We start from the raw sequence: 19557 nt of genomic DNA, 5'->3' as shown, positions 1-19557 counted from the left end.
ATTTACGCCCCCCCACCCCCCCACCCCCCCACCCCACAAAACCCAACAAAAAAGAAAGTAAGAATAAGAAAGAACAAATGCAAAATAATCATTTTTGAATATATATTGCTGTGCATATTGCATGTGACATATACAAATAAACAACCTGGCTGTAAACAACTGAAAGGTGAATACTTACAGAAGGTCCAGGCAGGCCGGGGAAGCCTCTCTCGCCACGTTGTCCGGGGAGACCGACAATTCCACGCTGACCAGCCAATCCTGCAGGGCCTGATGGGCCGAGAGGACCCTGAGGGGTAAGACAAATGGCAGAACTACAGTTAACACACTGCAAAAGTGGCATTATTTGATTCATATTTATTTTCTTTGTCAGTCATTAGGGATGAACCAACTTTACCGAGTGAAATAGACATGAACAGAGTAAAGTGTTGCCTCTAATACTGTGAGAATAAATGTTGTGATGAGCTCAAACAAACTGACACCAGTTTTTTTTTAAATACATTTTCACATGTGCATGTTAATTCCAGTCATGAAGCATCACCCAAACCAAATATAGGTAGAGTCAATAAAAAAAAACTAAAACAAAACAAAACCCCACATACAACTGTACAAATCTGCAAAATGTTCATTTGAATTACTCTTTAAACTGCCGTATGACACACTTCTTCTCAGCCAGCGGTGCTTATTCTACTGGTTTGTTGTTGCCGTGAGGTGCTCAGTGAAACTGAAAAAGACTCCTTTCAGTCATCAGCGGTGTTGACAAATGCTCAACACAACGCAATACAAAACAAAACAAATCAAAGAAGTGTTGCATTCGAGGAACGGCTCATTCCATCTCCTGTTCTCGGATATTGCGTTTCGCCTTGCGAGGACCTGCGGTTTATGTCTTCTGTCCTTTGCTGCATCTTCAGTTGGTAATTTCAACATCAGCTTCTCCATCACGCCTCTGGTTTATTTCATCACCGCACATCGCAAGCCCGCTCTGCCACATGTTCACAACCAACACCTGACTCCTGGTGACACCCGAGGCACAACGCACGGCGGACAGACTTTGAGGTGAGGTTCAAGATTTCATACGTGTAATCTATTGGAACGACGGGTCCCGACTGAGCAGCTGTCTTGGTGTCTGAGGAGGCCGTCATACGTGGTGCTGCATACTATTATCTTGATAGAGCCTGTCACGTGTTTATAGTGTGTGTGTGTGTGTGTGTGTGTGTGTGTGTAGGCAAGGTAAAAGCTCAGGGTACTGTCATCAGTCTGTCACAGGACTGTGCTGCCCCGTGCTGTCATGTGTCGCGGTCTGCTATTACAGTGGGTGATGGATACTGACAGCTCTATGTATTAATGGAGAGAGTGTGTCCATTACTGATGGAATTGGCTCTTTTGAGCTGACAGAGCCGCACAAAAGTCGACATAAATGTAGAAAACAACCACATTTAATCATTTTCTTCTCTCCAGAGTGGCTTTCTCGAGTGGCGAAATATTGAGCATGTGGGTGCCGGGGCATCTCGAGTGGCTTTCCGAGCAGTGCAAGGTCAAGATGTTACTGATTATGTAAAAGCCAGTGTCTTGAGTGTCAGATGGAGGAGGACAATGATTAAGGAATGGAAAACTCACAGGTTGACCATCATCTCCGGCGTCTCCTTTCTCTCCGGGAGTTCCAGCGGGGCCTCGTAGTCCAGCGTCACCCTGTCTGCCCGGGGGTCCGCCATCTCCCCTTACACCCTTAGGTCCATCTTTACCGGGAGGGCCAGCAGGACCGGCGGGTCCAGGATTACCCTGATAAATGTGAAAAGGATGACACGTCATACTTTGAATACAATATAGTAAAGTGTGTACAAGCACCCTGATGCAGAGAAAAGTTGCATCATTGTTACTGTAATAAACCTTTGTATCTCTTTGAGAGACTTCTGATAACACGCACTGTATCCACAAGCCGTCTCACAGGATCAGACCGGTTTCTCACAATATGTTCCACTTCCTTTCACGAGTCTGTAGCGATATTATAAATAAGCGCCTTCTGTTCCCAGACATATTATTTTGGTAGCATGAAGGTGCTAAACCACCAAGACTACGTGCTTCACTGTTGCAAATTAAAAGTCCACAACAAGTCAGGTGGCGTTTAGAAACAGGAGCACTTTTGTATCTGCTTGGCTTCACTTCATTCTTTCATGTGAACAATTCTTCTGCACAAATCAGTTTCAACCCTTTTATATAGCTTCCATTGATATGTATCACCCACAAGGGTCAGCTAAGGATATTCCTTTACTTTAAAAGGTATTGTGAAACGCTCAAATATAATATAATTAGGCAAATAAATTAAAACTTGAACTAATTTAATACATACAATGCTTTGCTCAAATGTGGGTTTTCTTAGTTATTTATATTTTCAAGCTAAAAGAACTGACAAGAAGGAACATCGACTTGCAGAAAAACAGAACACACCAGCATCAACCCATAAGAAAATGTACAGTTAATTCAAAAGAATCAGGAAGCGATTCAGAAGTTAAAAGGATTGTTTGCTCGACTGGTAAAAGGTTAGTTATTTTCAGTGTAACCAGAAGGTATTCAATAGTCCTAGAACTTATCCATCCATCCTCCCATCTATCCATCCACCGCTTTATTCAACTTGGCATCCCAACTGGGCGAAAGCAGGATGCAACCAGAACCGGCTGCCAAATGACCTATACAATGGTAATTAATATCGTTCTCCTTTAGCATCTGTGTATTTTGACGGTTTGCACGGATGCATGCTGTAGGATCACGTTATCAGGACTCACGTTGGGACCGGGGGGTCCGACTCGGCCTGCAGCTCCGGGGAATCCAGTCGCACCCTAAAGGAGAAACAATAATTAGGGGAAATCATGCCTCATTATTTGTGTTCAGGCAAACTTAGGGGATATTTTCGAAGAATTGGAAAAGGTGACTTACAGAAGGTCCCTGTGCACCACGAGCACCTTTAGGCCCAAAAACACCTGTCGGACCCTAAAGCAGACAATAATGCATGTTACTGATTGACACCATGTGTTATGTTTAATACAAGGATGTTTGCCTGAGCTTGTTTATAATCTGCCTCCTCTAGCACAATTTCTGGCAAGGACAGCAGTCACTGGCAACACAGAGCAAATCAGGAGGAATTTTTCTGCTGATTTGACCGTATCATATTGTGTTGTGACACTATTTCTTGTTTTCAGGATCAGTGACTGTCCGTCCTATTGTTTCACAGTGTGAGGTTAAAGTATTTCGTCACAAGGCCTCATTATTCTGGCTTTAGATGAGGCCAAAAAAGGAGTTGCATGGTTGCAGGCACACTGTGGAAGATCATAGCGACACTCACTGAAGGTCCTGGGGCACCGGATGGTCCTTGGGGTCCAGGGGCACCAGCGTCTCCCTTCTGTCCAGACTCTCCCTGCTCTCCCTTAGTACCGGGCTGACCGTCAGATCCCTGACAGAGAGTAAAAAGAGAAAATAGTCAGTAAAGCATAAATGTCGATTTTTCTGGATGTGACAGTTCCTAAAAAGGGAAAATGAATGTGACTCTAATGGCAGGAATATTGATTCTGTTGAAGAGACATGGCGTCATTTCTATAAAATATATGGTGCGTTCACTTGTCACTGTTTTACAGAGCCAGTCACACTGCATAGGTAGAAAGGATGATCAAATGTATTCAAGTACAACTACTGTTACTAAGCTCTGTCACTCTCTTAGATTACATTTGCAAATTACAATTACAAAGATTTGTACTATAATTGCATTAAGAAAAACTCTATAGCACTCTGGTGAATCTTATGGAAGGGATACAGTATAACAACATAAACAACATTAATATTACAGTTCTATGCACATACATGTATTCAAATGTACACACTGTAACTACTGTGTCTCACGTCTATCCAAAATATATGTGAATACATTAGTGAATCATTAGAAATGACAACGATAGAGCCTGATTTATCTAGTATGATAGTTTTGAATTACTGATTTGAATCAAGATAATAAAAGAAACCTGCTGTATATCATTAAAAAAAACACTGAATTTCATTTAAAAGCTTTAATTTTAGAAAAACTTTTGTTTATAAAACAACCAGCATCCCACCAAATTAAAAGTAACTTGAATGTAAGAGGATAAAGTAAGGACATTTCTGTTCAAATGTAGGGAGTGGAAGTAAAGAGTCCTCAGACAAATTGAGCCTCCCAAAAAAAAACTACCAACATAAAGTAACAAAGTACAGATACTTTGTTAAGTGCCACCTCCATCAATGTGTAATCATCACCTATTTCAACAGTTGATTGAGTTTCACCGTCTCCCTTTTTAGCGGCATCAAATTATTTCTGATCTTGAAGAAATACAATCAACAACATGACTTTTAATTTTGTTCACACACAAAACCTGTTTGGGATCACGAGGGCTCTAACGCCCTTTTTTGTGCAGTGTCTGTTTCAGCTTTCAGTCTTTGCAGGGACAATTTGTTTTCTTAGTCTTTGAGCCGTGATCCGAAAATGATTTGGACTCCTTGCTGTGTTATTCAACCCTGACACAAATTCGGTAATTAATCGCAGTGCTGCCTAACAAAGATAAATTGTGTTGTTACAAATATATCAGTGAAAGGAAGGGAAGGGAAAGGAAGCTGTTAAAAAAATATTTGTTTGTGATGTTTTTCTGAAGTCTTTGGGACAATCAGAATGAACGAGTGTATTCAGAATACACTAAGTCGAGTTAAGCCAAGGCAAAAGCTTGAGGCATGAAATGGAAGGTCCATTTTTGCAGATTTGAGAATATATTATTCCAGACATACTTCTGTCAGTTTACAGTTCAATACTAACACTACACATATATCTTTATTTTTTAATATAGAGAATAAGCAATATTGGATTTAAAGTTCTTCACTATTTTTATGTAGAAGAAGCTTTTTCTTTTTTTCTTTTGTTAAATGATTACAGTTCCTCCTCTCTAAAAGCTGCATTTTGGGAAATACTGGGGTTTATGACAATAAAAGTTTAATGCTTTGTAACTTTTAATTTAATGTGCGTACACTGAATTCTACTGGCCAACCCAACGAGCCACCAATTATTTACAATTATATGAAAAAACACAAGTTATTCTCAATTGTTCATTGATACATTTAGTATAGTTTGAATGTAGCACATAGTACATTAGACATATATAATTTTGTTTATAATGTAAAGTAGATGCCTCTTAACATAAACACGTTTTTAACACAGCCAGCATGCTTAATTCCAGCGTGCACAGTTGTTCAGTTAAGTTTTCAACTTACAGGAGGTCCAGCAAAACCAGCAGGTCCCGGAGGTCCAGTCTCTCCCCGGTCACCCTAAAACACAAAAGCTCAGACTTAAGGACTTTCAAACTGTTTGTTTGTGGAAAAAAAACTATTCAAAGGAATCCTCTGTGAACTTAACATGGAAATATATCAGAAACAGAAAGTTAATGACAAATTGATCTTTTTGGGCGACAAAGTAACAATGTTGTAATTTGATTAGTTGTATATATTATTTTTTTACAAAGATAAGTCATACTTACAGGAGCACCACGGGTACCTGGAGCTCCAGAGGGGCCAGCAGGACCAGATTCACCCTACAACAAAACACAAGAGCATCAAGCCATCAGCAGCTACTTCAGACTTACATATATTGACGGGCACTCGGTAGAGCCAATGCCTTGCAATGTCAATGGTAAATCTACACTTAATAAAAAGTCTTACTACAATAAATGATGAAGTAAAGAAAATAAATCAATCAAATTGTGAAATTATTTGTTGAAAATGTGACTCACCTTCTCACCATTGGGACCACCAGGGCCAGGAGGACCAATGGGACCAGTGAGACCCTGAGATAGAAAACATGAGACTCAAAACTTTTGAAGAGGAGGATTACTGTTCATCTCTCCTCCTCATTCTTATAGCCAGGGACACTGGAGCCGCTCCCCACCAACACAGGGCAAAAGGTGGGCTACAGACGGGATGGGTTCTCCTTCACAGACCGGGCAGAAAGTACAGACTCCATAGAGGAAATCCAGGAGGTTCAAACCAGCGACTCTTTCACTGCGACGTGACGACACTAACCACTGCACAGCTGTGATTCTGTATTGTCGTCGTTCATGAAAACCAAAATCAGATCACAGTCACTCACTCTCCCGCCGTCTTTTCCAGGAGCACCTTCAGGTCCCTTTTCTCCAAGGTCGCCCTGAGAGGATTAAAAAAAGCAAAACGGTGTCATCAGGAAAAAAACACAACAAAAATGACATTTTTGAAACGTATTACAATAAAATTTTGGACATATCATTGCAGTCATGACTCACTCTGTCTCCTTTGGGTCCGGGAATGCCAGAAGCTCCTCGCTCTCCGGGCATACCCTGCAGGCCAGGGGGTCCCTGAGCTCCGCCAGTACCAGCAGGTCCAGTTGCTCCCTGTCACGGGTCAGAATTAAAAGAGCAAGGATGAGATAGGATACAGTCAGAGTGATTTAACTACACCAAGAGTATCATGCCACCTCTGTTTTTTTTCTTTCTTGTAACGTCACAGACGGTAGGATAAAAATCTGATGGATTGAATTCATGGATTCTGACTTTATCATGAACAGGTCTGACTGTAATTTCAATCACACAGAAAATCTAATTAAATATAAAGTAGCATCATATTGCAACTCTTTTGCTGGCTTGAATTTAGAAGTGCAGAAAAAAATAATAACTGATGATAATTGATGAGGTTTTTATTTAAATTTTTTTGCCTGGATCTATCTTTATTGCTGACTTCAAAGAGGAAAACATGTATTTCAAAATACTGTAAAAAGCAAATGCAGACTGATTTAAATATGTGTTTCTTTTTTTTTTTCAAGAGGTCCAGGTCCAGGTTTATCAGCAGTGATTTCTGCAGCAGACATTTTTGCTCTGAATACTCCGGAACAAGAGGGGCAGATGAACAGAAATGACTCTACAGCTTCCTCAGAAACCATCTAGAATCTGTCAGCCTGGCCCTCCTCCTCCTCCTCCTCCTCCTCCTCCTCCTCCTCCTCCACCTCCTTCTCCTCCTCCTCCACCTCCCCCTGCACCACTACCATAACAGTCCTGTCAGCTCTATAATCCTCAGCTTTTCTATCCGCTCCCGTCTGACCTTAAGGGATGAAAACCTATGAACTGGGATTAAAATCTGACCAGATAACAAACCAACAGTGAGAATTGCGGTCGCTCTGAGCCCTTTTTTCTTCAGTCGTGCTAAAATGACTGCGATAGTGAGAATGTGGCTTAACAAAAATAGACCGAGCTCCTACTTGTGCGAATGTGAAAAATGTTTAACCTCTCTCTCCGACAGTTTATGAACTCCTTAAAACTGCTTCAGTTCATGCACGAGTACGCTTTTCCATATGTTTTTTCATGTACTTGTACTTGATAAAGTCATTCCACCCGAGGGTGGGTCTGCCTGGTCGCTTTTGCGGGGCAGATAGGAAAAGTCTCAAAGTTTTTTCTATCTTCGACGAGCCGCTTGGCTGCTGGGATGTTGCAGCTGTCGCCAAGGAGGGTTCCTACGTCTCCAGCAAGAGTTTGCAGGATGTTGATATGTGGGCGACCGACACTTCGATGCCCATGAGAGAGAGTCCAACCTAATAACCTACTAGGGAGTCTAGTGGATTCCATTTGGGAGACATGCTTGAAATAGCATAGCCAGTTGAGCATGTTCGGCATTGTGACCTAAAATTGTGCACTTATAACCCCGTTTGCAATCTAAAAAATAAATAAATACATTTACAAAGGGAGGAAAAGAGGCAGTTTTTCCAACGTTATTAATTTAAAACCTGCTGTCTTAAGCCAATGAGGGACCTGAAAAGTAATTCATCTTCATAAAACAGCAACAATAAAAGTGATGAAAGATTTTGTTTCAGACAGTAAACATCACACAAGCTTGCATCGACTAAATTAACTGCTAAAGCGGGGAGTTTACACACTTTTTGGTGTAAAACACAGACTGTGCCCAGCCGCACTCACACGCACCTCAGGTCATTATTATATTCAACCGTATGCACTGATCGCTGTAGTTCTACAGCTGCGTGTGATAACAATTTTAGAAATCTGGCACGAGCACCAAAGGAACTCGTTTGCGAGAGGTGCAGCTGCGGCTCAGGGAGCAACATTTAATAGTGTGAAATTCTTGTCTCTTCTCGGGGTCACTCGACTCACCTTGGGTCCGTCAGTTCCAGGAGTCCCTGGCAGACCTCTCGGTCCCTGCAGACCCTGAGGACCAGCGGCGCCTCTCTCTCCGGGGAAACCTCGCTCACCCTGAGCAGTGACACAGAGGCAATCAGCAGCTTGTCTGATAATACGGAGCGACGAGGTGCAATTAGGACTGTGAACTTACTCTGGGTCCAGTGACACCGGCAGCTCCAGCCTCTCCAGGGACACCCTGGAATTAGAAAAAGCAAAAATGTGTTAACAGACACAGAAAATCAAGTTAAGTTGAGGTAAAAATTGTGTGATAATAACATTTGCTCGGAACTTCCTATTGTTTTTTTCTTTAAATAACTTATAGCTGTTGTTTCTCTGTCTGAGTGAGGTTGTTATACTACCAGTGTTTCATTCAGTTTAATATCATTGTAGTTTTTCCTGCATGCAGATAAATAGCAACAGTTTAACTGAAAAGAACTATTCAAACACAATAGTCTAGGTTTCCTCAATCTTCAGCCCGTTTTAGGAGAAAAAAAATGTTAACAAGAAAAACACCGATAATGTCAGGGGGGTGAAAAATAAGGCTGTATCTAATTTTCTTTATATCGAGTAATCTTCTGAAAACGTTTTCCTGTCATTGTGTAATGAAAAAACATCAAACAACACTTTGCTTCAGACATATCGAAGGTCCAACATCAAACATATTCACTTCTTCAATAAAAGACTGACGGAGCCGGTGATTCATTTCAAAAACTCAAAGCAAATGAATCGTTAATAAAATATCTGGTAATTAATTTTTCTGTTGATGAACTATTTGATAAAGAAAATAAGTAATCACTGAAGCTTTAAATTGAACCTAACCTCTTTACAGGACACTGGCAGGCAATTTAGATAACGACATTCTTCATATTCACAGACATTTCTTTTCCAGGTTGTGAATTATAATGTGTCGTGTGACCTTATGTACTACATATCATTGGAAGCTGCACCGACCTGGTCTCCAGGCTTGCCTCCCTCACCAGGGGGGCCAGGAGGTCCAGGCAGACCCTGCGAAAAAGGAGAGCAGGAAAAACTATAACAATTAGTGACCTTTATTATTGAGGGCAGAGAGTAGAAAGCTAAAGACTTTCCTGCTTGGCTGCTTGCAGCAGTCACACTTTGTATTTTATGTGTTTCTAGCACATCGTCTATGCAGTTAAATTTATCTTTGTCCAATAAAATCATCCATGAGTCATTGTAGCACCACATGCAGCTGAGCTTAAGCAACTCGTAAGGTAATTGTTGAGCGCTGAATACGTACAGCGTATTCAACACTTGTACTACCGGAGGATTCAGCTTAATTTTATGGCTGTATAATTGTCAAAAGATGTACAATGGGTGAGTTGCTTCTTCCCTTTTTCCCAAGATAACTTTAACTTTCAATGTCTGGTGTTTCTATAATATTACTGCTTAATATATTTAATTCATTAAGCTTACAAATGTGTGACACGCTGGTGAATTTTGTTTGTGTTTGGATAGTTCTATATAAGGAGTCCCGGGGCCATAATGAATTATGTATAAGTGCAAAGCACTATTTCCCCACATTATTTTTTCCTCGATGTCAAAAATGGTCATTTATGATTATGAGACGTGTACATACCAAATCAAGCCAGTGGTGACAGAAGAAAGGAAAAGATAAATTTGTATCAATAAAAATTAATAAGATGTATAATATCTATCAAGAGTAACACTAGATACTGAGTATTACTTTCAAGCATGTGATTTCTCCATTAAGAGTTCAAATTTGTTCCAATGTAAAAGTTTCACAAATTTTGTTTGTGTTCACAACTTTGATTTGTTTAGATCTCTGGATAACATCCAGTCAAACGGTCCTCTGAGCTGTCGGCATTTGGTAGGTGCAATTTCATTTCTCTACTTTCTGGTAGTTTTTGACATGATGAACAGTCTGGGTGTTTGGTTAGGATAGCTCAGAAGGTTTCCCTATCATGAAAACACAGAAATACATAAGGGGATATTCTCTTAACTTCTACTACTGATTGTTATCAGGGAATTTGGTCGAGATCAGTTACAACTTTTATACAATTATTGCTGCTGTTTACACATTTTTTGTTAAAAATCTCTTATGTCTCACTAATTACCACATTACACCATCACCTAGTGCCATCTTCCCTAAGTAAAAATAAAATACTTTAACTAGATCATCATATGCTGATGTATGCAGTACATTTGTTGCTTTGATGTACATATAGTTTGCGTCTTGTGTGTTTTCATTATGTCTGGTGAGTGCGTTCATAATTTTATAGTCCAGCAATAGAAATAATGCCACTTCAGTTTGACTTAATTTAAAGCTGGAAGTTGTTCACTGGGTAGAAATGCAATATTTTCCCCGTCCTCCTAAATACAGTTGCAACATCTGAAGTACAACGTTTTGGTACGATGTATTGGTGACAATGACTGCAGCTGTAATCCCAGAGCTGTTCTATGAGGTTCATATATTATATTATACTGGGGTTAGACTATATTGTACATTCATTATTGTATGATGTGTATATATACTATCTTATATTTAAAGTATATTATTATAAAATGTGTGTTATTCAATATGGTACATCTTATCTGACAATGTGCTCTTTCTTTATTGGATATTTATAAAGAATAATATTAATAATAATAATACATCAAAATTATAGAGCACTTTTTTATACAACCAGAGACGCTTTAAATAGCAAAAACCAAAAAATTAAAAAGTAACAATGAAAATAAGAGTTTAGGGTAAAGGAAGTTTGAACAGGTGGGTTTTGAGGGGTATTTTAAAGCTCAGTAATGAGTCCGTTATATTGGGTATGTTTCGTCTTATATTGTGTATATTATTCTTTATTGTGTAATTGATACATTATATTGTGTACATATATTTTTTCCTTTACTACCCTGCACTGTTCTGACCAACAACTGTAATCTTCCAGCTGTGGGCCTCATAAAGAAATATCAGATCTGATTCACTCTAATGTGGATTTCAGACGTCTTCCACATTTCTATATTCAGTGTCACTGAGGAAACGCCACTGATAAACGGTGTGATTTGAACAACAATTTCTGGTCTTTCAATGTAAGAGCAGTGGCATGATGGTGAATCAAGAAAAAAATCCACGCAGGCTTAAAGAGGTCAGACGAGGTAAAAGTTTGATCAGGCAGACTTACCTGGAAGCCTGAGGGACCCGGCTGTCCTTGCTCTCCTCTCTCTCCAGCAAGACCCTAAACACATAATTCACCATTAAAAATCAAAGTCCCAGTCCATTAAAAAAAAATACAATCATATTCTCAATTTGTGGTTTGTTATATTTTTTCATTGCTGATAACTGATTTAAATTCTTACACGTTGACATTCAAACATTGCTCAGGTGAAACACACGTCGATAGAAAACCTTCAAATAAAGCTGAGCGCTCATGAGTTAATATTGCCATCTTATGATGTACGGACATTGTGTCAAGGAGTTTTTTTTTTTTTTTTTGTCTTTCTCCCCCCCCCCAGATAGAGCAATCGTAGAGACAGTCTGGGAAATGGAGATACTGAAGGTTGCTTCTAAGTGCAGACTTATCAAAGAGGACGATAATATCAGTGTCGAAAGCTATATAAGGCGGGATGGGAGGTAGATAGAGATACTTACTGCAGGGCCTGGGGGTCCGGCTGCACCGGTTTCTCCATCTTTGCCAGGCAGACCCTGAGGAGAGGAGACAGCACATAGATAGATATCAGTTGGGCCAAAGGTGATGCTATTAACTATGCAGACATGTGAGACTTCTGAAGTTATTCTCTTATACATTGTGACAATCACTATATTGCTTTGTTTATCTGGTTTCTAAATGGTGCATACTCCAAAACAGGCTGTAACAAGGAATAATGGAATAATGGAATAATGGCCTATAATGTAATCATTGTGGCCATTTCAAATGTAATATGTAAGCTGATAGTGTAATGAGATAATGGAGTCCCTGTCGCAATAATAGTTTGCCAATAATCACATAAGATATGACATTAAAGAGTAACATTAAAAACTGGCTAACATTAAACTAGCCAACATCATGACATAACTAGTAGTTATCACATTTGTGGCAGACATTTCTATTGTGAATCTTTATGCTTATTCAATGCATTTAAATGAGCGTGTGTGCACAGTGTGTTACAAATAGCAGTCAAATAGTGAAAAGATGACTTGTAAAATGTTACAAAAAACAAAATAACCTAAAGTGTATTGTTACAGAGTATTCAAAGGTTGTTGTCAGATGATTCGTGCACACAAGGTAAACTCACTCTCAGACCCGGAGCTCCAAGCAGTCCTTTTTCACCAGACTTGCCAGGTTCACCCTAAAACAAAAAAAAAAACCAACAGGATGAAAATGCAGCACTTAAGACAAAATGCCACAGCTGATCTGATCGGTGCGGCACTTATTTCGAGAGAACACAGAGTTCATGTGGTGGCACACATCAAGTGGGGTATTACTGCTATGCTGCACTATAGATGTTGCTGAAAAAGCAGTACATTGTGTTTTCCATCCAGGAAGGGTTTATTTCGAGCCTGGACAAATTCAAATATCAGGATATATATATAACGGAAATGTCACAATATGTTGAACAGTAGGAAATATTTTTGATATAGAGGATATATTTAACTACACCATCCACATTCCTGCAGAAGAGGTGGTAGAAGTACTTATGTATAAAATATTTTCAAAACGTTTAGTTTCAACTTCTTCACTTCACTAAAAATAATAAAGTACAAAGTAAAAAATAGGACGGAACTAATTCAGATACGCAGTCTTTTTTCTAAGAGATGTATGGACATGTGCAGTACCTACAGTATTTCAAAGTACAATACTGAGAAACTTGCCACATAAGCTTTTTTGAACTATGTTGTACTTACAGTTGCTCCTTTGGGTCCAGGGAATCCCATAACACCGGGCTGTCCGCGGGCCCCCTGCGGTCCGGGGGGTCCGGGGCGACCGTCCTCACCAGCACCTCCCTGTTAAAGCAAAGTCCAGACAACAGTTACAGACAAAAATCCAATTTCCCAACATAAACATTTATAATAGAGGAATAATTCATGATGAACATAGTTTGGGGATAACTGGGTTATGTGGGTGACGATATTCAGGAAGAAGGGGCAAATAAATTTCCCCTGTGTTACAAATTTAACATATACAACTGACTTTTTATTTTTGTTTCAAACGACTTCTAAACAAACAGTAAATGAATATATCACAGAGGGTTAATAAAGTAGGAAAGCCAGGAAATGCCCCGTGTTTTCAACTCAGATATTCTCTGTCATATTCACTCTATCCACGTGCCAGATCTCAGTCAGACAGTCCAAATCTGAGGCAGCTGCTTAATCTGCCAACAAGCGCTCATTTTCTAATATGTCACAACCCCCCAAAAAGCAAAGAAATCTGTGAACCAACATGTGAAAATATATCCCTTTGGCACACAAAGTGAAACCCTCACACGATTTGAACCGACGCACTGCTTCAGCGTGGCTCTTAATCAATAAAGGTTGTGTGTGTTGTGTTGGTGGGGGAACTCGGCTCGAATCTCACATGACAAATATTTCCTAATTCAGTGCTAAGTCACTTGACTTGAAAAAAATCACTAAACGTGATTGATTGTGTGGATGATTGAGTTATTGGATTATTTGATTGAGTCATTAACTGATTGGTTTTTGATTTATTTAACTCAATAATTGCAGTGGCTTTATAGATTTTTCCCAAATTGGGAATGGCGTTTTCATAGTTACATTCAAAATGTAGTGGTGTAGGTTTGTTTCATGTCATCCACATGCTGCGGTACAACATTCTGACAGTTTGGATGTAATCTTGAAAACCCGGTAGTTTTCTATAAAAGGCGCTCTGAACCAAATGTGGCTGTTAAAGCAAGCGGCCCTTGTGAAGCTGCCGGATAATTAGTGGATAAATCTCCCGCAATTCAATTTGATGTAACCACTTATGAGTCATTATGTGATGAGAGCAACATTTGATAAAATTACAAGCTTTTCCCTGTGTTGTACCACATGTGATATTAAAATAACAAAAAAACAACCAACAACAACAAATACAGAATCCAGGTTCACGCTGAGTGGGATATTTTTTTTGATTTTCAAACACAAAATAACTACAATATTTATCAGATCATGAAAAAAAAACAAAAAAACCTTGCACTCACAGAAGGTCCAACTTTGCCTTGAGGACCAGCATCACCAGGGCGTCCAGTCAGGCCCTGTCAGAGAAGAAGATGAGAAAAAAAGCCCTGATGAGTCATCGGGCAGCTTTTCCGCGGCCATGTGTTAATGAAAGGTGGGAGCACTGAGGATAAGGATAGGGCACGGTGGGAAACTGGATTTACACCCGTGATTGGAACCTGCGTGCAGTTCAGCACCTCCTGATGGGGATGACTAAGAACCGAAAGATGAACGAGGGAACATTGAAGGTTACCGCTGCTAATGAGCTCCATTTACTACACGTTCACATTTCTTCTGGAGCGACTACAATCAAACCGTGACAGCCACTCATGCCACGGCTCGCTAATTAAATTACTCCGGGTGGAATAATATATACTGTCCATTTAAGATTTGAGCCGGTTGAATCAACTCAAATAAATGAAGGACCTTAACATATGAAGGACAGCTTAACAGAAACACACTGGGGGAACGTTCAGATGATCTACATACATCTACATACATACATATATCTAAATATCTGTGGCTCTCAGAGCTTTAACCCTTTATTGGCCAAAAAAGAACATTTGGTAACTCCCTAATTTTTTCTATTCCTTCCAATCTAAAAGTAGTAATCTAATAACGATTGTAGAATCGTTATTATAATGATTGCTATACACTGAGCGGATTGGGTCAGTTTTAGAGAATTTATGAGAATTATGAGAATTTGTTGGTAATACTGCTTTAAACATCTGATAATCACACAAATATTGTGGTGCTTTGCCCATTTATCTGACTAATCACTACCTCTTACATGCTTTGAAACATGGCAAAATATTAAATACCATAATAAAATAACTGATCACATGCACTGGGATGCAAAAAAATGTATATGTCTAATATATCATTTATGTATGCCATTCAGAAAATTCAGCAAGCAATGCATCACATGAGATTTTATCTTTTCTACAACAAAATTCTCAAGTAGCCACTTGTAAAAAGATTTTTTTTACATAATAATGATCTAAAATAAAACATTTTCTAACTTTGAAAATACAAAAGTGAAAACTAAAGCCTGAAAAAACTAACAGGGACTGAAATCGATCCAGTGGTCCATTAGAGAAGCACTGCACTACAATTAATTAAAGACAAAGCTACAAATAATGTGATGGAGCGGCTGTTATATAGTACAGAAAAACGACCAGATTGAGCTGATTGTAGCATTGATCAGGGGAATTGACGCTATGATTAACTTCCAGTTTGGAGATTGAGATGAAGCTTTGCTGGTTAATACAGGCGGTGAATTGAGACGAGGAGGGAAAAACAACGTGGAGCAGAATTATTGTCTTTGGTTGCACTGAAACAATATCAACCCTTTTCTAATTTCCTTCTTGAGTTAACTCACTCTGACTCACGTAATAACGCTATTAGCTACCCGGAGAGAAGTGCAGAGTTGCAGACTGGTTTTTTTTTTTTTTTGTATTTTTCTCCAGTTTAAAGTGAATGAAATGGTCTCATTAATATTTCTGTTATTAGCTCAGAAAATTGTGACCCCAAATAAAATAAATGTCTCAATGGGTGAAAAGGCAGATCCTTTTTATGAAAGCTAATTAAATGTTTAAATGTTTTTACAAACAGTGCAAATATATAGCAATTTGTTAAATCTGTAGCTCATTTGTTAAATAAGAATATAAACATGCTGTCTACCACGTAATATCCTAAAGAGTGAATGATATCAGTGTCTGTACTGTGGAGACTCTAAAGGAAACTATGCACTGAAAGACCAAGAGTGGTACATCAGTATATGTCTGGAATAGAACTTTTGTTTGAACCAAATCCTTCATCTGAAGAAGTTAATACTCACTCTGGCACCGGGCAGACCAGACTCTCCGGGACGTCCAGGGTCACCGTTTGCCCCCTTGGGACCACTGGCTCCAGAGGGTCCGCGCTCACCTGGGGCTCCCTGGGGTGGAAAGCAGGAATCAGGTCAATTACTACCGAGGTGACACAAATCAGAAACTCCAGAGGAAATGAATTCAATCTTTTAATAGAGCCAAAGAGCTGCATTGACCTGCTGGAGACGAGGAGATTAAATCCTGACAGACTCATTTTGCTATAAATGAAAGTGTCTGTGGTAAGATAATGTTAAATGAGATATTGGCTGGGGTGATATGGGGCATGTAGGTCAGCCATGTGACGGGTAAGTGAGCCATGCTGCCACCTCGTGGCCATAAGATAGACTTACACACACCTGATCGGCCTAAGAAAATACCTCTACGACTACTAATGACAATAATCTTTAATGAAGTTGTTAGTAAGGTGATAATCAGAGCTCAATGTGAACTTGAACATAGAGAAACTTATTACATGCATAATAGACCTCATCATTTTAAAATCTTTAGGCCACTTTGGGTAATTCAACTTGATCATTACAAGTTAATGATGCAAGATATTATCATTTCCAGAGTATTAACTGGATGACTCCATAAAATACTCAGAGAAATTACCAAAATGATCTTAATGTCTCCGTTCCTTTTATTTCATGGCTGCCTTCCTCACAGTGCAGTCACATCAATTTCAACTTGCGTTCAAACGCTAAATGTCAGAGAGACTGGCTGAAGTTAGAGCCGTAGAAATTTCTCTTCACATATTTGAGGCGGAAATTAAATATATTAGGGGGAAATTTGCTTTTTAAGATATACATAATTAAATTTATGAAAAAAGAAAATACACAATTACAGTAATATACAGTAATATAATGTGCATCCTGTTGTTGATGCGACAAATGCAGAGACTGTAAAATAACATAATATTCTTATATATTAAAAAAAAACAAAACGCTCATAAAAAAGGTAAAGTTTCTTGTAGGCAGTTCAATACATAGTAGAAAACCTTTTCTCTTTTTAGCTGTGATGATGGCAAACTATCCTCATGTCATGGTTTATTGTGAGATATATTGAACTGAAAAAGCAGAATTTGAATGGAACTTTACAGCGTTGTATTTTGCCAATCCGAACATGTAATTTTTATAACTACAATAAAATTAAAAAGAACTTAATGTGAATGATATCAAGTGGCAGTTTTAATTAACGATCTAAAATAGAATGAACATTTTCATGGTCAGTTTTATATATGAGTGATTAGCTGCAAACCCTTTAGTGCTTATTTTCTTGGCCAGATATGAGTAATTTAAAAGTACCACATCTCATCTTCCCAGATCAAAAATGAAAAGATTTATTTTCAGTATGATTAGAAATCACTCACCTTGGGACCAGCCAGGCCATCCTGACCGGGGAAACCACGGTTACCGGGGGCTCCCTGAACAGAAAACACAAAATCTGAGTTACACTTGCATTTAAAAAAAACACAGATTTCACGTTTAAAATTTAGAAAAAAACAACAAAAACGTATTGTTTTTAATGACTCGTGGTACTTACTCTCTCTCCTGGAGGTCCGAGCGGTCCAGCAGCACCAGGCTCACCCCTGGGTCCTCTCTTGCCTTCTTCTCCTTGTGGACCATTTGGTCCCTGAAGACCAGCTGGTCCCTGGATAGCACGGATATAATAGATGATGTAAGTACGTAAAAAGGACATTTGTTGTCTTTACACATAAAAATTTGTGTAAGTGACACATTTTCAGATGTTGTCATTATCTATGTAAACAAAACCTGCTGAAGCACCAGTTATGAATTGACTTTTTACACGTCATTGCATCAGTAGTGGTTTAAAAGTAAAAGTAAAAGTAAAAACAAACAATAAGACACTTACAATTTCTCCTTTGGGTCCAGCCTCTCCCTTGAATCCTGGAATACCTGGATCTCCCTAAACAGTCATGGACATTCAGTAAGACAGATGATATAAGCAGGAATTATTAACAGTAAAATAAATAATAACAATAAATAAATCAGGTTATTATTTCGTTTTCTGAACATACAGATGTTCCCTTAGGTCCGAGTGGTCCAGTGGCTCCCTGAGGACCAGGAGGTCCTCGAGGTCCGGGGAAGCCAGGAGCGCCAGCGATACCAGGAGCACCCTACACACAGAGAAGGAAAGAAATCGATAATCATCCATCGAAATCAGGAGTGTTTTTCTCCACCGAGGAAAGTCCAGTACGATCTAGCGAAAGCAGGGCCACTTGCTGGAGCTACAGTTTCTACACTCATTTGCTATTTTGCGTTACTTAAATCTTTATTTGACTAGTCTGGTCTGGTCTGAACGCTCCCGTTGAGAGAACAATGAGCTGCCAGCAGTCTCATTCTAGCTGAGCTCGTTTCTGCAACACAAAAACATGGAAAAAGTGGAAGTAGAGAAAGTTGTGTAAAAAAACTAAAAAACTAAAACCAAAACACCTCTGAAAGTTAAAATTAAAGCTTTTGATAAGGAATCTTGAACCGTTTTTTTGATGATGGGAAGTAATATGCACACACACACACACACACACACACACACACACACACACACACACACACACACACACACACACACACACACACACACACACACACACACACACACACACACACATAGAAACTGCTGTCATCATAACACTATTTGACCACATGGAGAAAGAAGCTTATATGTTATCAATGAAACAAATAATGATTCAGCTTGTATCATAGTTTTGAATCATAAAAAAAAGCAGTTATAACCTGGCTGTACTTTATATAAAACGCAATTCAGTCCATTTATACATTTGAAATATAAGTTCTTGTATTCAGCAAACATCCAACTTGTTCACTTTATCTACTCCTGTAGCTCCAGCTTGGTTAACAGTTGCTGCTGTGATAAATTCTCGTTAAAACTCTGAATCATCATTTGCAGAGTTTTAAAGAAGAACTCAGCCTGGAAAATAAAGTAGAGTTATTTGTCTTGAAATCGGGAGTTTTCCACAATATCATCAGAAAAATAGCAACATAAGTACATTACAGTACTTGCTGGATAAAAGTATCAGTGATAACAAAAAGTATGATTACAACTATCGGAGCTGTGCAGCGAGGGAAGGTTTTGTCTCAAGTTTTTCAGGTGCAACAAAGAAACTGTAGTATACTGAATACTTTGGTTGAAGTTCACAGGTCAGAATCACTTACGGCTGATCCTTTAGCACCAGGGATGCCGTCAGTTCCAGGATTACCCTGGATAAGAAAAACAGACAAGACAATCAATTATGGCCTGGATTCTGTTATTG

At 39.1% G+C, this 19557-nt stretch overlaps 1 protein-coding gene across 4 annotated transcripts in view; it reads right to left on the bottom strand.

Moving 5' to 3' along the window:
- Nucleotides 1–19557, bottom strand: part of col2a1b (collagen, type II, alpha 1b) — a 50528-nt gene that overhangs the window by 9157 nt on the left and 21814 nt on the right. For all 4 annotated transcript variants that reach the window (XM_080460745.1, XM_080460743.1, XM_080460744.1 and 1 more), the window contains 24 exons: nucleotides 19460–19504; nucleotides 18307–18405; nucleotides 18141–18194; nucleotides 17811–17918; nucleotides 17638–17691; nucleotides 16238–16336; nucleotides 14382–14435; nucleotides 13090–13188; nucleotides 12480–12533; nucleotides 11836–11889; nucleotides 11369–11422; nucleotides 9165–9218; nucleotides 8365–8409; nucleotides 8187–8285; nucleotides 6315–6422; nucleotides 6146–6199; nucleotides 5790–5843; nucleotides 5538–5591; nucleotides 5275–5328; nucleotides 3335–3442; nucleotides 2929–2982; nucleotides 2778–2831; nucleotides 1615–1776; nucleotides 179–286 (listed from right to left, as the gene is read on the bottom strand). In XM_080460745.1, the coding sequence (XP_080316871.1) occupies nucleotides 179–286; nucleotides 1615–1776; nucleotides 2778–2831; nucleotides 2929–2982; nucleotides 3335–3442; nucleotides 5275–5328; nucleotides 5538–5591; nucleotides 5790–5843; nucleotides 6146–6199; nucleotides 6315–6422; nucleotides 8187–8285; nucleotides 8365–8409; nucleotides 9165–9218; nucleotides 11369–11422; nucleotides 11836–11889; nucleotides 12480–12533; nucleotides 13090–13188; nucleotides 14382–14435; nucleotides 16238–16336; nucleotides 17638–17691; nucleotides 17811–17918; nucleotides 18141–18194; nucleotides 18307–18405; nucleotides 19460–19504 (1782 nt within the window). The remainder of the gene's footprint in view (nucleotides 1–178; nucleotides 287–1614; nucleotides 1777–2777; nucleotides 2832–2928; nucleotides 2983–3334; nucleotides 3443–5274; nucleotides 5329–5537; nucleotides 5592–5789; nucleotides 5844–6145; nucleotides 6200–6314; nucleotides 6423–8186; nucleotides 8286–8364; nucleotides 8410–9164; nucleotides 9219–11368; nucleotides 11423–11835; nucleotides 11890–12479; nucleotides 12534–13089; nucleotides 13189–14381; nucleotides 14436–16237; nucleotides 16337–17637; nucleotides 17692–17810; nucleotides 17919–18140; nucleotides 18195–18306; nucleotides 18406–19459; nucleotides 19505–19557) is intronic.

Source organism: Lipophrys pholis (assembly GCF_963383615.2).
Source record: "Lipophrys pholis genome assembly, chromosome: 4".
NCBI lineage: Eukaryota > Metazoa > Chordata > Actinopteri > Blenniiformes > Blenniidae > Lipophrys > Lipophrys pholis.
Note: the sequence above shows the minus strand (reverse complement) of the source record. Positions and strands in the feature narration are given on the sequence as shown.